Source organism: Ochotona princeps, chromosome 27 (genome assembly GCF_030435755.1).
Source record: "Ochotona princeps isolate mOchPri1 chromosome 27, mOchPri1.hap1, whole genome shotgun sequence".
In the NCBI taxonomy this organism is placed as follows: domain Eukaryota; kingdom Metazoa; phylum Chordata; class Mammalia; order Lagomorpha; family Ochotonidae; genus Ochotona; species Ochotona princeps.
Window position 1 is genome coordinate 4,082,331 of NC_080858.1, and position 16,100 is coordinate 4,098,430.

Consider the following 16,100-nt stretch of genomic DNA (forward strand, 5'->3'; position numbering starts at 1 on the left):
TTTTTAAGTTTTATTTATTTTTATTGGAACGACAGATTTACAGAGAGAAGGAGAGACAGAAAGATCTTCTATCACCTGGTTCACTCCCCAAGTGGCTGCTACAGCCAGAGCTGAGTCAGTCCAAAGCCAGGAGCCGGGAGGTTCTTCCAGGTCTCCCATGTAGGTACTTTGGGCCGTCCTCAGCTGCTTTCCCAGACCACCAGCAGAGAGCTGGATGGGAATTGGGGTGGCCAGGGCATGAGCCAGCACCCACATTGGATCCTAGCCCATATAAGGCAAGGACTTTAGCTTCTAGGCTACAGTGCCAGGCCTTGTTTATATTTTTACGAAGATTTATTTACTGGGGCTAGTGTAGTGCTCTGTAAGGTAATCTTCAGAGTGCATCCCATATGGTCACCAGTGCTAGTCCCAGCTGCTCCACTTTCAGTCTAGTTCCAGCTTCTGACCTAGCAAAGCAGCGGAGGACAGTTCAGGCTGCTGCATCCATGTGGAACATCTGGAATAAGCTTTGGAGTTTTCAGCTCTGGCTGTTGCAGCCATTTGGGGAGTGAATTAGATAATGGAACCTCTCTGTCTCTCTTGCGCGCTCTCTGGTACTGACTTTAAAGTAAGACATACATAAATATTTTTAAGAAAACATGGTTTATTTGCCTACTTGTTTGAAAGAGTGAGTTGAGGGCCCGGCGGCGTAGCCTAGCGGCTAAATTCCTCGTCTTGAACGCCCCGGGATCCCATATGGGTGCCGGTTCTAATCCCGGCAGCTCCACTTCCCATCCAGCTCCCTGCTTGTGGCCTGGGAAAGCAGTTGAGGACGGCCCAATACATTGGGACCCTGCACCCGCGTGGGAAACCCGGAAGAGGTTCCAGATTCCCGGCATCGGATCGGCGCGCACTGGCCCGTTGCGGCTCACTTGGGGAGTGAATCATCGGACGGAATATCTTGCTCTCTGTCTCTCCTCCTCTCTGTATATCTGACTTTGTAATTAAAATAAATAAATCTTAAAAAAAAAAAAAAAGAGTGAGTTGAGAGGGTAGAGACAGAGCGGCTCTTTCCCCCACTGCTTCATTCCCCAGGTGGCTGCCGTCCCCTTGTTGGTAGCAGGGTCTCAAGCACTTGGGCTTTCTTGAATTGCTTTTCGCAGACCATTAAAAGGGACTTGAATCGGAATTGAGTAGCTAGGTCTTGAACAGGATGCCAGATGGGATGGCAGCATGGCAAGAAGCAGCTTTATCATGCCACGTAGCATGTTTTAGAATGAGAATTGTAAATGGCAGGTGTCTTAATAGCAGCTTCTTCATAGATTTACTATCTCTGGATAATTTTGAGCTTTGTTCTCTAGTTCTGGCTTGAAATGGTAGTCATTACAGTTTTCTTCCCCATGGAAACTTTATGTCATATAGTAACTTCTCTTGCGTTTTTAATGTATTATGTTAACTTTCACCTGAAAGCTAATCCTGAAGAAGGTCTGGATTCTTGCCTCAGAGTGAAGAGGGTTCCTTTTTGTTTTTTCTTCAGGACACAGCTAGTGTGAAGTCTTCCAGTAGTCTGGAGCCCAACCTTTTTTGTGATGAGGAGATCCCTATCAAGTCTGAGGAGGTGGTAACTCACATGTGGACAGCACCTTCGTTCTGCGCAGAGCACGCCTACTCTTCTGCTTCCAAAAGTTGTTCTCAAGGTATTACTATGCTCAAAAAGTGGGAAAAGATGAACCTAAAGCTAGGGAGGAAGAAAATACTGTTGAGAAAGACTCTTGATTTCTCTTGAATTGAATATGCTGCCTGGCTATGATATACTAACAGAACTTGCAAATGCAGTTTTGTTTAGGAAAAAGAAGCTTATTTGCATTTATTGGAATTTAGTTGCAGCTTGAAAGCTTACATGAGATCATACAGTTTTCATTAGAAGGACTTGTGGTTTTTTTTTTGAAGATTGATTTTTTTTTTCCCAAAGAATTACAGAGAGAGAAGAAACAGACTCTTTCATCTATGGGTTCAGGCCCCAAATGGCTTCAGTAGCTGTGGCTGCACAGGGCTGCAGCCATGATCCTGGAGCTTTCTTTTGTGTGTCTCATGAGGATGCAGGCACCCAAGCATTTGAACCATCTTCTACTGCCTTCACAGGCACATTAGCAAGTAGCTGGATTGGAAGTGGAGCAGCTGGGACTTGAACTGGTGCCCATATGGGATGTTAGTGTCACAGGCAGAGGCTTAATACTATGCCAGACTCTAGAAGAACTTTAGATGCCATCAAGTCCCATCTCTTTATTTCTGTAAAATCCCTGATAGTTATCATTTACCCTTTTACTTGGTATTTACCAGTTGGTGAGGGACTCACTACTTTTTCAGATAGTCATTTGGTTGGGTGTCTTAAGTTTTAAGGAATTCTTGGTAGATTATTTCTCTTAATGTTTGCATTTCTCTTCCCCGTGAATATAAGTCACATTGCTTTAGTTCCCAACTCTGAAAGATGAAGGTTGTTTCTTTATAATAAGTTGCAAACTTGTGGACCAACATATTATTGACTATTCGTCACAAGATAACTGGTTCCCTATGGCAACTAATTGTGTAATATTTTATTATTGTCTAGAGAGGATAGAGCATGACGTGAGTTAAGAGATTTCCTCACTCCCTTCCCTCCATCTGTACCTCAGGATCACCACAGGATTAAGCAATCCTTGAAGACAAATGGCTAGGAAAGAACCAGCTTTGAATTCTTCAGTCAGTTACTTAGAGTGAGATTTAGAATTGTAGATGTTTTGTTTTCTATATTTGTTTTGCTTTTTTTTTTTAAAGATTTATTTTATTTTTAATACAAAGTCAGATATACTGAGAGGAGGAGAGATAGAGAGGAAGTGGAGCTGCCGGGATTAGAACCAGCGGCCATATGGGATCAAGGCGAGGACCTTAGCCACTAGGCCACGCTGCCGAGCCCTCTATATTTGTTTTTAATTTCATTTTCTCTTCATGTTGTTACATTGAATTTAGACACCTGAAGTCAGTATTGGGGTGGGGGGAGGAGACCATTTCCCTAAGTGTTTACTTTGAAAACATTGCATTTTTTCATATTTTCCTTTTTTGTTTTATGATTTGGGAAAGGTTCTAGCACACCAAGGAAACAACCTCGAAAGAGCCCTTTGGTGCCCCGGAGTTTGGAACCTCCAGTGTTGGAGTTGTCACCTGGAGCCAAAGCCCAGCTGGAAGAGCTGATGATGGTGGGAGATCTCCTAGAAGTATCTCTGGACGAGACTCAGCACATTTGGCGCATTTTGCAGGCCACTCACCCACCCTCTGAAGACAGATTCCTGCATATCATGGAGGTATGGATTTAATGCTTACAAAAAATGGCCTTAAAACTATCTAGGTGGGATTAAAAAATAAATAAATAAATAAACAAATCTTAAAAAAAAAAAACTAGGTGGGGACAGACAAGGCTTTTTGTGGCTGGTTAAGATGGCTGATTAGGAAGCCTGTGTTGCATGTTGAAGTGCCTGGAGTAAGGCCTGGTTCTGCTCTCAGTTTTGTGTTTCTGAACTTCTTGTTCCTAGGAGTCAGCCGGGCTCAAGTCCCTGCCACTCAGATGGGAGATGTGGATTGAATTTTGAACTCTTAAATTTTGTCTGTCTCTGAGTGTTAGGAGAATTTGGGGGGCAGTAGATCAGCAGGGAGGACCTTTCTTCATTTTCTCTTAGCCTCTCTGACTACCTGTCAATTAAAAGTGTTTTTTTGTTTTTGGTTTTGTTTTTGTTTTTGAAGCAAGAGAATTAAATAGATGTGGATTGGGTTGAAGGAAGAGCCTGCGTTCATGTGTCACACTTGGGTAGTAGTTTGTAGTTCATACGGTTTTTGGTGTCTGGGAGCTCTCCTGGTCCTCACTGGGAGAGTGGAGGGCAAAGGACATGGACAAAACTACTGTTTACTCCATTCTTCCTGTAGAGAAACTAAGGATCAAAGCCGTGAAATGAAGGTTTTCCATGTAGTTTAAAAGTTTTGGCATCTGACGCCTTCTGTTCATTTTGTTGGTAATCTGATTTAGATACTGGTTCTGGTATACAAAACATTTTCTGCACATCATTATCTTGTTCAAGGTGTAACACACTCTAGACAGTTGTGGCCCCGTGTTCTTTTGAATTCTTCTTTTTCTTAGGTTGCTTTCAAGATATATATATATATATTGGGGAGCTTATCACTTTAGCCTTTTTTAGATGACAATTTAGTTGTATTCTGTGTGTTTGAATGTTCTGCAGTTGTAACCAGAATTGATTTCCAAAAGTTACTTGGTGCCCAGTGAGCAAGTGGGTCTCTGGTTCCTGCTGTGTCTCTGAATCTGCCTCCTGTGGGATATCTCATAACAGAATAATACTGTTTTTGCATGTCTTGTTCAACCTTGTTTCTACTTTTATTTTCAAGGATGACAGCATGGAAGAGAAACCATTAAAAATGAAGGGAAAGGATTCTTCCGAGAAGAAGCGGAAACGAAAGTTAGAGAAGGTAGAACAGCTTTTTGGGGAAGGAAAACAGAAGTCTAAGGAGTTAAAGAAAATGGACAAGCCTAAAAAGAAGAAATTAAAGTTAAATGCAGACAAATCAAAGGAGCTGAACAAACTGGCCAAGAAATTAGCAAAAGAAGAAGAGAGAAAGAGAAAGAAGGAGAAGGCTACCGCTGCCAAAGTAGAACTTGTGAAAGAGAATACTGAGAAGAAAAGAGAGAAAAAGGTGCTGGACATCCCCTCCAAGTATGACTGGTCAGGAGCAGAGGAATCTGATGATGAGAATGCTGTGTGTGCAGCACAGAACTGCCAGAGGCCCTGCAAGGACAAGGTGAGTCCCGGCTGCGTGTGGCCAGTGGCAGAGCTTAGGGAGCAGCAGCTGGGCAGGTCTGCTTGCCAAGGTGATAGCAGGTTCCGATCCAGGCTGGGAAATTCTTGTTTTCTACAGTATCTATAAGCTCTTTTGACTAACGAAGGTTCTAGGTCAGTGTGTAAATAAAGGCTTGTGTCTTCTAAGTCATGTACCTGATGAGCACAATGAGACATCCCTGGCAGGTGGTATGTTTCTGACACAGTGGACCAGACAAGGTTCAGTCTTGCGCCCCCACTGTAGGGTGAGCCATAGAACCAGATACCTTGTCAGCCACAGTGGGCTGAACACAAGTACTAGTCCTATATGTCAGGATTTGCGCAGGTTACATTGATTTGAAGTTTGTGTTCCAAAGACCTAAAACTGTATTTTACCTACACCCAGGCCTATGTGCATTCTTCTAAATGTAATCAATTTCATTCAAATCCTTTGGAACAAATAGTGTATACCATTAAGGATATTATTTAAAATTTTACAACACTCAATTTTAAGCATAATCTGTGTTGGTCATTTTTACATTGATAAGAGCTGCTGAGAAGAATGGGCAGACTTTATTTAAAAAACATCCAGTTTTATAAGTGATTGGAAGCATCTGTAGAGTTCTCCTTAAGAATATAAATAAATTCTTGGTTTTAATTTTACCTGTTAGGCTTTCATACCACTTTAAAGAGCTGAGCAGGATGAATACGCTGCAGCATGGTTGCAGGAAACTATGCCCTCACTTTGCTTCTACAGTAAGATGTGTACACCTCTTTGGAGCTGGAAAAGAGCAGCAGGCTGCCTTGGTCAGGCTCCTCATTTTATAGAGATAATAAAAGATGGAATCTAATTTAGTCGCTCTTGGACTGGGTTCTGTCTGCTAATAATTATCCCTGCCCCACAAATTAATGAGAACTAAGTACAAATACACATTCCAAAATTGAATGTACTTATATATAAATTAGACTTATCCGAGATTTTCCATTATCTTAAAAAAATGAATATCCCTTAGTGTAATGTTCCACAGATAATCAGCTAAATATTTTGGTATGTTTCTATCTAAATTTTTTTTCCTGTGGGTTTTTTTTTTTTTTTTGGTATCATTGTCATATTGTCTAATCATTTTTATGTCTTGCTTTAAACAATTCAAAAGCGTTTTCCTCAAACAGTTTAAAGAATTTTAGTAAATACACCATATTGTAATCTTTCATTTTGAATCTGCCTCCATCTGTATGTGTTTATTAAGGGCATTAATGGAGGATTTTAAACTGTTAAAGGGTTTGCTTGATGGTGGCAGGACCTTCTGTTTTCTTTAACTTTATGACTGATTCAAGACTTGCGGCAAGAATTTGAGCTGAAATTTAAAGAAAAGGCTAGTAGGAAGATAATTTTTTTTTTTTTTTTTTTTTTTTGGCACGGGGAAGAAACATTTTAGCTTCTTTTTTAGATGTCAATTTATTTGAGAGCCAGAGTGACAGAGAGGGAGAGGTAGAGATTAGACCTTGCATTCTCTGATTCCTTCTAGATGTCTGCAACACTCCAGGCCAGACTAAAGCCAGTAGCTCCACCTGGGTCTCTACCACTGGGGCAGGACTTGTCCCAGGCACTCCAGAGCTTGATTTTTAAAAAAGATTTGCTTTTTTCACTGGAAAGTTGGATATACAGAGAGAAGGAGAGACAAAGAAGATGATCTTCCGTCCAATGATTCACTCCCCAGGTGACCACAGTGGCTTGGAGCAGTGCCAATTTGAGCCAGGAGTCAGGAGCTTCCTCCGGGTCTACCATGTGGGTGCAGGGTCCCAAGGCTTTGGGCCATTCTCGACTGCTTTCCCAGGCCACAAGCAGGGAGCTGGATGGGATGTGGGGCTGCCAAGATTAAAATCAGCACGTATATGGGATCCTGGCACTAGAAAGGCAAGGACTCTTAGCTATTATGTTGGGCAAAAAAGTTGATTTTTGAAAAATCAGTTCTTCCATCCTCTAGTTCTCTCCAAATGGCTGCAGTAAGCTGAAGCTAAGCTGATCTGGGGCCAGGAGCCAGGAATTTCTTCTGAATCTCATACGTGGGTACAGGGTTCCAGAACTTTGAACCATCTCCTGCTGCCTTTCTAGGCCATAGCAGGGAGCTGGATGGGAAGTGGAATATCTGGGACACGAAATGGTGCCCATTTGGGATCCCAGCACTTGTAAGGGGAGGATTAACCAATTGAGCCACTGATTGGTTTCTTTACTTGGAAGAGTTACAGAGAGGGACCAGAAGACTGACAGCTTTCATCTGCTCCTTCACTTCGCAAATGGCTACAATGGCCAGAGCTGAGCCAAGTCTAAAGCTGAAACCCATGCGCTTCTTCCAATTTCCCAGACCTTTATAGTAAGGAGCTGGATCAGAAATGGAGCAGCCAGGGCACGTGTGGGATGGCCACACTGCAGATGGGGGGTTAGCTTTTATGTCACTGGGCTGGCTCCTCTGTATACATGTTTTTAAATCTAGAAAGTTATTTGCATTTTTATGAAGCAACACAGACTTAAGTGAATATTTATTCAAAGATAATGTTTAAAGTGTCAAAATATATTGTGAGCAGGTTGAGCGTTACCCTGTCATTAGTCTACATAAAACGATCTTAGTGTTATATTTCTCTATTTAGTTTTTTATAAAATTGTTTCAGATTATAAATACTTTGCCTGTCATTGCATTTGGCAGTCTTTCATGATTCTCCTTGTGTGTTCTTGATACTAGTTTTAATAAGTCTATTTGTTTTTAAAATTTTTTACAGTTTTCTCAATTTGTAATGTTTCTCTAAGGAATCCTGATGAATTCATGGCACACGTTTTTTAACAAAATGATAAGAAAATGCTCTTTAGGGAAGACTGTTGTTTACGCAGTAAGAAATGACTTCTAGGGTTCGTTTGTTTTCGATGTTCCTGTGCCTTTTCTCTAGTTGGTAATTACTGTTACTTCTCCCTAGAAAAATATGCAGATTGGGAAATATGTTAGAATTTAGAATGGTTACTTACATATATCCCAAGATATTTTGGAAACATTTAAGAAAGATAACATGATGTAATAAGATTTTTTTCAGTTCCATCTACTCTGACAGTTACAAGATTTACTTTAAGATGAAGTGATCTTTAAATAAGAGCTGTTTTCTCTGAGAATCAGTTCTGAGGGGTGGGCATTTGACCTAGCGTTTCTGAATCAGAGTATATTTAAATCCCAACTTCTCCATTCCGCCTCGTTCTAATGCACACCCTCATGGCCGCAGACCATGATTCAAGTACTACGCTCCCTGCCACTCACTTGGGAAACCAGGATTGAGTTTCTAACTCCTGACCAACCTGGCAAGGCAGAGGCCATTGTGCAAATTTGGGAGGTGAGCTAGTGAATGGGCATTCTATTTCTCTCACTCTCAAATCAGTCAGTGAATAAAATGTTAAAAAATTGAAGCCTAGAATCTTTTTCTTCTGGAATTCTGTCCCTTTATCCGATTTTGGGGGCACCAAAGATGAACAAAAAAGCTTAAAGGGCCCCCGCGCAATAGTGTAATGGTTAAAGTCCTCGCCTTAAACACACCAGTATCCCAAATGGGTGCCGGTTCTAATCCCGGCAGTTCCACTTCCCATCCAGCTCCCTGCTTGTGGCCTGGGAATGCAGTCAATAAATGACCCAAAGTTTTGGGACCCTGCACCCGCTTGGAGACCCAGAAGAGGTTCCTGGCTCCTGGCTTCAGATTGACTCAGCTCCAGCTGTTGTGGCTGCTTGGAGAATGAATCAATAGATGGAAGATCTTCCTTTCTCTTTCCTCCTCTCTGTATATCTGACTTTGTAATGAAAATAAAATAAAATTTTTTAAAAAAAGCTTAAAGAGGAAGTTACTTTTGAGATGATTTATTTATGTGTTTTCAGTGTTAGAATAAGTATGTTAGTCATTTTGTACAAGAAAATACTTTTTTTCCTCTCTCTGTCTATGGGTCTTTTACTTACCCATTACTTCTTCCATAAGTAGTTTGGCCTCATAAATTAAGGGATTTCAGCTCAAAAATGTATGCCATTCTGCTTTCAAAGGATTTATGTGGAGGTGTTGTTGTTGTTACGAAAATATTTGCGTTATTGTTATCCTAAGCAGTTCGTTGCTCCTTTTAGCATAGTCAGAGGTTACACAGATGCATGGACACCCAGTGGTGGGATGAGCAGGGAGAAACCAACTGCCCCAGTTGAACTGAGACTCAGCCAGTTTTAACATGGAAATTCCTGCATACAGGAAGATTTGCCATTTCTGGACAAGCTGGATGGGCTGATCACTAGATATTTGCAGCACTAAAAAATTTCATATAGATCACTGAGGGTAAATAACAATAGCAAAAGCTTAGTTGAAAAAGCTAAGACTATCAAAAATTTTCTTTTTCCTTAGTGTGATAATAGGCTGTAAGAAATTAACTATAATATGCCAACTTTCTCTTACATGTAAAACTGAAATCATGGATGTCAAAATAGCATTATTTCCTCTACTTAATGTATTTCCTGACCACACATACACTAAACAAATATCCCCCAGATCTGGGTGATAGTAACTATTTATAATAGAAAATATGTGTATCAGCTAACAATTGACAGCTCATAGGTGTGAAGTTTCTTGGTTTTTTTGATTCACCAGACACATCTCCCAGAACTAATAAAAGGGTACATTACTACTAAAATGTAATGTACGGTAAGACAGATTCTCAGCCCCTGATTTGCCAGGCTGTTACATAGTCTTTTGCTTTGTATCAGAATTCTTTGTGGATGAGTTCAGAATTCAGTGGATGTTCCAACCTTCAGGTTGCCTACCATCCCATCGGCCTTTTTATTTGTCTGAAGATGTACTTACATGAAACACAGAGTTAGGAAAGAGAGTTTCAGAGAGAAAGAATGAGTGTCTAACTCCAGTTGCTGATTCTAAAAGGTTGTGATGAACAGGGCGAGGCTAGGCCAAGCCAGGGGCAGGAGCTTTATCTGGGACTTCCGTGTGGGTTTAGGGACCAAGGACTTGGCCATCCTCCATCCTCCACTGCTTTCCCAGGCACGTTAGCAGGGTGCTAAATCTGAAGTGGAGTAGCCAAGGCTTGAACTGACACCAAGTTTAATTCATATGAGGTGCTGGCTTCACTTGGAGGCCTAGCTCACTACACCACATTGCTGACCCCTGGGCCGATGAAAAGATAATAAAAAGGTGGTTGTTTTTCTTTGCTATATTTTCAGAGTAATCTTAAAAAATGATGTATTTATTTTTGTTTGAAAATTAGACTTACAAAAGGAGAGACAGAGAGAGAAAGTTCTTTCATCCGGTGGTTCACTTTACAAATGACTGCAGTGCTAGAGCTGAGCAATCTGAAGCCAGGAGCTAGGAACCAAGAGCTTCTTCTGGTGCAGGGTTCCAAGGACTTGAGCCTTACTCTGCTGCTCTCCAGGCCATAAGCAGAGAGCTGGTTCAGAATTGGAGCAGCTGGGACATGAACTGGCACTGGCACCTATGTGTGATGCCAACACTTGGTAGTGGATTAGTCTGAGCAATGGCACTAGCCCCAGAGTAAACTCTTTAATATATATAAAAGATTTATTTATTTTTTATTGAAAGGCAGATATACAGAGAGGAGGAGAGACAGCAAGATCTTCCATCCGATGATTCACTCCTTAAGCAGCCCCAGCGACCAGTGCTGAGCCAGTCTAAAGCCAGGAGCCCAGAGCCTCTTCTGAGTCTACCATGTGGGTGTAGGGTCCCAAAGCTTTGGGCTTTCCTCGACTGCTTTCTCAGGTCACAAGCAGGGAGCTGGATGGGAAGCAGGACTACTGGAATTAGAACTGGCACCCATATGGGATCCCGGCGTGTACAAGACAAGAACTTTAGCCACCAGGCCACTGTGCAAGGCCCCAAAGTAAATTCTTATAGATTCTATCCAACCCACAGATTCTATATCAATGAGTATCCCAAGAAAAGTCCCACATCCTTTTGAAATGATGGGAAAGCTAGGCTTTGGACCTATGACCTCAGCCCTTCAGGCCTGGACCTCTAGTTAGAATCAGAAAAAGAATGATTAAGGCCTGGCAGAATGGCTCAGTGGCTAAATCTCACCTTGCATACGTTGTGATCCCATATGTCACAGCTACTCCACTTCCCATCCAGCTCCCTGCCTGTGGCCTGGGATAGCAGTAGAGGATGGCCCAAAGCCTTGGGGTACTGTACCCATGCAGGAGACCCAGAAGAAGCTCCTGGTTTGTTGCATTTGGAGTGGCTTAGCTGTAGCCATTGTGGCCATTTGGGGAGTGTATCAGCAGATAGAAGATATTTTTCTCTTCCCTCTGTAAATCTGCCTTTGCAATAAAAAATAAATAGTAATAATATGATCATATTTGAAAGAAGTGATAGATATAATTTGGAAACTGGAAACTAAGGAGTAGTTGTATTGAAAAACTAGATTTAAAATTATTTGGAATACATTACTTGAGAGCAGGCTAGGCTTAAGCTGTTTTTAGAATTAGGAGTAGAAGTGTCTGTTGGCTTGGGAGTTGCATGATAAACAGAATAATTTCTCAAACCTGGACAGCCCAAAGAAATAGTTTGCATTTCCAGTTCCCTTTGCCATCTCCCAACACCGAGAACACTTCCCTAGGCTTCCCTGCCATCCACTGGGCAAATTGCGGATCTTCATTCTCTTGCAGTACCTTTGTGTTTGTTGCACAGAAGCCATTATCTCTCTCCCCCTACCCCTTTTTTGTCTATGATAAGTTTGCTGCAATAGCAACATTTTGATCAATTACTACTTTTTCTTTTTCTTTTTTTTTTTAAGATTTATTTTCATTGCCGACCATGAGTAGTTTTCAGGGAAGAGTATTGCTAAAGTGCCAGCAATGGTCAAATTTAGAGTGTGTCAGAATGACTTGCAGGCTCTGATTCAGACTCCGCTGACGGTCTGAGTCTGTAGGTTTGGGGAGGGTCCCAGATCTGTGTGTAACAGACAGAATAGGTGATTCTGATGCAGGAGCTCCACACAGTTACCTCGCGATACGGAACGTTTTAGGGAAGTGAGGTAATGAGGAGAGCTAGGAGAGTCATCTTTAAAAATAGCTTCAGTATCAGGCAGTGAACTAGGTTTTTTTTTTTTTTTTGCCATAATTAACATTTTAACGATGTATTTATTTTTATTTGAAAGGCAGATTCAGAGAAGGAGAGACAGAGAAGTCTTCAATCCACTGGTTCCCTCTCCTAATGGCCGCGATGGCTGGAGCTGAGCTGATCGGGAACCAGGAGCTGCTTCCTGGGCTGCCACATGGGTGCAGGGAGGGACCCAAGGATTTGAGCCAGCTTCTGTTGCCTTCCCATGCTAAAGGCAGGAAGCTGGGTCGGAAATGGAGTACATAACTATTGCTGTGTGGGATGCTGGTACCAGCAGGTAGAGGAATTAGCCTGTTGAGTCACATCACTGACCCTGTGTATTATTGTTTAAAATTTATTTATTTACTTACTTGACCACAAGCTGGGAGCCAGAAAGAGCTTCTTCCCATGTCCATTGTAGGTTCAAAGACATTCTTTGCTATACCTTCCCAGGTATATTAGCAGGGAACTGGATGAGAAGTAAAGCAGTGTGAACTTGAATTGGCATCCAGTTGGGATGCTAGTATTACACAAGGCTAGCTCCTTGCCATATATTATTTCTTGTGTTTTCTTATTAATCTTGTAATCAGATGATTCATCCATTTACAATTGGGGCAGTTGGGTCTCCATAAGGTTAGATGACTCAACTGAAATCATCCACACTAGAACTCAGAGCTTTTGACTGAGTTTAACAAAATCCTAACTTAAGGAGACATGAAAGCAGAAAAATCACTTTAACAAGTTTTTCCCTTTTTTATTACAAATTTGAAAGTATAAGTATAGTGTGGATTTAATAATCTTAATGGAAACCAATTTTGAAAACCTCTCATTTACCCTGAATGAAATTCATTTACTTAGCTAAAGCCTTCTTCCTCTTTGCTGTCTCAAACTGTCTGGCATACCTCTTTGATTCCTCATACCCCTTGATTTGCTCTGATGATCTGCTGCTGGTTTTCAGGGACTGTTTTGCCAACCTTTGTTCTGTGAGAGAGAGAGTAGCACTTTTCATCTTAAAGGTGCTCATCTGCTGTGACACTGACTGTAACAGTCACCCTCCAGCTAGGAAATCCAACAGGCACTTGATTGTTGAGTCATGAAGGTCAGGTCCAAGGCTTTCACATCATGTAGCTGCGTTCCCTCTAACTACAGCATTCTCTGCAGGGACAAGGCTTGCCTGGCGTCTGTCACCGACCCATCAGTCCCAGTCTTGAATTTTAAAGCCCAGAGTGATCTATTGACCTGTGTCTTTTGCTGTTATAATTGGTTCATTTGTAAGATTTGACCTCTGATATTTGCTAACTTTTTATAGGGAGTTGTATTTGTAACGGAAGAAGAGAAGAATAAAAAATATTAGTTTAAAAAGTGGCCTATGTGACTGCTTTTCTAAAAAGGTATTTAATGTTCTTAGTACTTTGGCTTATCTCTTTGAAATAAAGCTAATACACAGGATTGCCTTCACATTGTTGTATTCTTCCTTTCTTGATTGATAATTGCATTATCTTAGAGCCTAGAGATTGTTAATATTAGCTAAAACTACTTTGCTGCTCTTACTAGAAGTTCCTTTTTTTGTCAAGTTTTCCTCATACATGTTTCTGCCTCACAAGGAGCCCAGGTATTCATGAGGTAACGGAGTACCTAAGAGGCCTCATTTTTGTGGACACACTATGGTAAAATATAATTGGGGGGTATTAACTTCTCAGCTTCTTTCATTAAAAATAAATAACCCCATAAGAATCATTTTGTATTTTGGGACATTCCAGTTGTTTGCTATCATTTAAGCCAAGAGGAACTCTTTGGTTTGCTTTTACTCTAGGCTCAATGTTTATGTAACCTAAACATTCCCCAATCTTGTCTCCTACAGGTAGACTGGGTACAATGTGATGGTGGCTGTGATGAATGGTTTCATCAAGTTTGTGTGGGTGTATCTCCAGAAATGGCTGAAAATGAAGATTACATCTGTATAAACTGTGCAAAGAAGCAGGGCCCAGATAGCCCAGATGAAGCACCACCTCCTTCCTTCATAATGAGCTACAAACTGCCCATGGAGGATCTTAAAGAAACCAGTTAGCAATTGCTTGTTTAGTTTGGGACTTGGGGGAAAATGGACCACATTGAGACCCTAGTCATCAAGCAGAGTGGGTTAGATCCGCTCAGAATGTTGCTTCCAAAGATGAGTAACCTTCAGAGAAAGTTCCCTTAGTGCTGGCTTCTGCTTTGCGTGGACTGTGTGAGCTACGCTCTCTATCAACACATCTGTGCGGAGGGCATCTTTGGTACAGCAGCCAGTATTTTACCTCATGTCTCTGTGGGTATGGTTGACTCCATCAAGGGCAGATACTTGATTGATTGAGCTGTAGGGTGACAGTTTGCATTAAATAGAGTGATGTGCTGGCAGGGTGTGTGGAATGTGGCTTACCAGTCAGTAGATCATAGAGGCTTGCAACCTAGGCATCACCAACTGAAGGTACTGATTGATTGGGTCTCATTAGTTGGGATAGTTCAAAAAGAGGCAGAGCACATTTTCCTTCTGTGGAGGTACAAGGAGGAGAAACGGGGTTGAAATTGTGGGGTGGTGACAGTCTGCAGACCTCAGATGCTTGTGCTTGTTTGTCCCGAGAAGAAAGCCTCACGTGAGGATACTTATTGTCTAGGGCAGGTCATCTAGTTTTCCTGAGGAAGAGGAGGTCGTGATCTAGGTCAGAAATGCGGTTGGGTTGCCAGAAGGAAAGCTTTTCCTGTCCCAAGGAGGGAGGCTCCCTATCCCCTCACCCTGTTTGGAGAAGTCTGGCTGTCGTGGGTCTAAACTTTAGAGGGGAGCGGGTACATGAATCCAGGCTTCTGGAGGAAGAAAAAAGAAGACAACGACCAGTCAGGATGTCTTACAGAATCACAGTGATGCATGCGTTTCAGGAAAACCTTCATTCAACGTATTCCAGACGCCACCAGGCTTCGGGCATGAGGCATGGCCGTGAGCAAGACCAGATAACAGCTTTTTGCCTGCAGCCCTGACCCTGAGGTCTCCTGTTTGCAGCGTGGGGCCGCATCAGATGTTACGGAGTAACACCTTGGCCTCACCAGAGGAGATGGGGTCAGAGCACCTCTATGGAGGAAGTTGTTTTAGTAAATCCATTTTTAAAAAGAAAACAAAAGAGGACTTGTTTTTACTTTTTTTCTAAATGTCTCTGACTACTGACTTCTATAAATAGATTATTTTTCTTTTCTAAACATACATATATGAATATATAAGTAAATACATATATCTATATATATTTACTGTTCCCAGAAATGTATGACTGAGTTTCAGCATCAAAAAATCCATTTGGGGGCTTTTTTGGGTTTTGCTTTTTAATAAAGAACCCATTCCTTCCTTGTAGTACAAGGACTAGCACTCCCTTTCCCACCCTGGCCTGTCTGGTTCTTCCATGTTGCTTTTGTTCAAATAGGCAATTACAGTTCCTTTACATGTTGGGACCTAACCCTGTCTTTTTGAGAAATTTGGTCTAGTCTTTGCTGGGTTTTTTTTTTTTCCTTTTGTATGTGAATGTTTGAAACTATGGTGCTGTGTCCTCTGCTGTGTTCTAAGATGTTAGTTGAGCTGTATGTAGTTTTATTAGAATAGGACTCATTTTTCTAAAGGACAAAAAAAAGTTACTAAAAAGTGTTTTGTCTTTACTAGTGTGTGTCCCTTTTTTTGCCTTGAACTCATCAGTTTGCCCTTGTTTGGGAGTAATGGGCTGGACTCAGAAACAGCTGGTAACCTCCTCTTTCCCTTTTGCTGCAGTCTCTTCTAAGGAAATGTCTTCTAGTAACTAGAAGTGAATTGTACTGTCCAGTTACAGTCTGAGTGGGTATGAGATTTAACTCAAAAGGCATTTTACTTAAAAAAAAAAAAAAAAAAAAAAACAAGCTTTCTTATAAAGCCCGGTTCCTGTGAGTGTGTGCGCTCTGGTTCCTACTGCCTATCTTTGGTCATGCTTCCTTTAATGCTAGAAAGCATTTTGAGTTTTTTGCCCTATTGAAAGGTTTCGAAGTGTTACTGTACTCTCAACTCAAGTTAGCATATGTATGACCTAAGATTTCAAAGGAAATTCAAGGTAATTAACCATTGTATCAAGTTTTCATTTGCTAAACCGTATA

The 16,100-nt window shown here is 41.4% G+C and overlaps 1 protein-coding gene across 1 annotated transcript in view; it reads left to right on the forward strand.

Annotated features, from left to right (window-relative positions):
* KDM5A (lysine demethylase 5A) overlaps positions 1-15,831 on the forward strand; it is a 71,812-nt gene extending 55,981 nt beyond the window's left edge. The window contains exons 25-28 of the mRNA XM_058656003.1: positions 1,517-1,676; positions 3,097-3,317; positions 4,408-4,818; positions 13,825-15,831. Of these exons, the coding sequence (XP_058511986.1) occupies positions 1,517-1,676; positions 3,097-3,317; positions 4,408-4,818; positions 13,825-14,031 (999 nt within the window). The 3' untranslated portion in view covers positions 14,032-15,831. The remainder of the gene's footprint in view (positions 1-1,516; positions 1,677-3,096; positions 3,318-4,407; positions 4,819-13,824) is intronic.
* Positions 15,832-16,100: the final 269 nt, after the last annotated feature.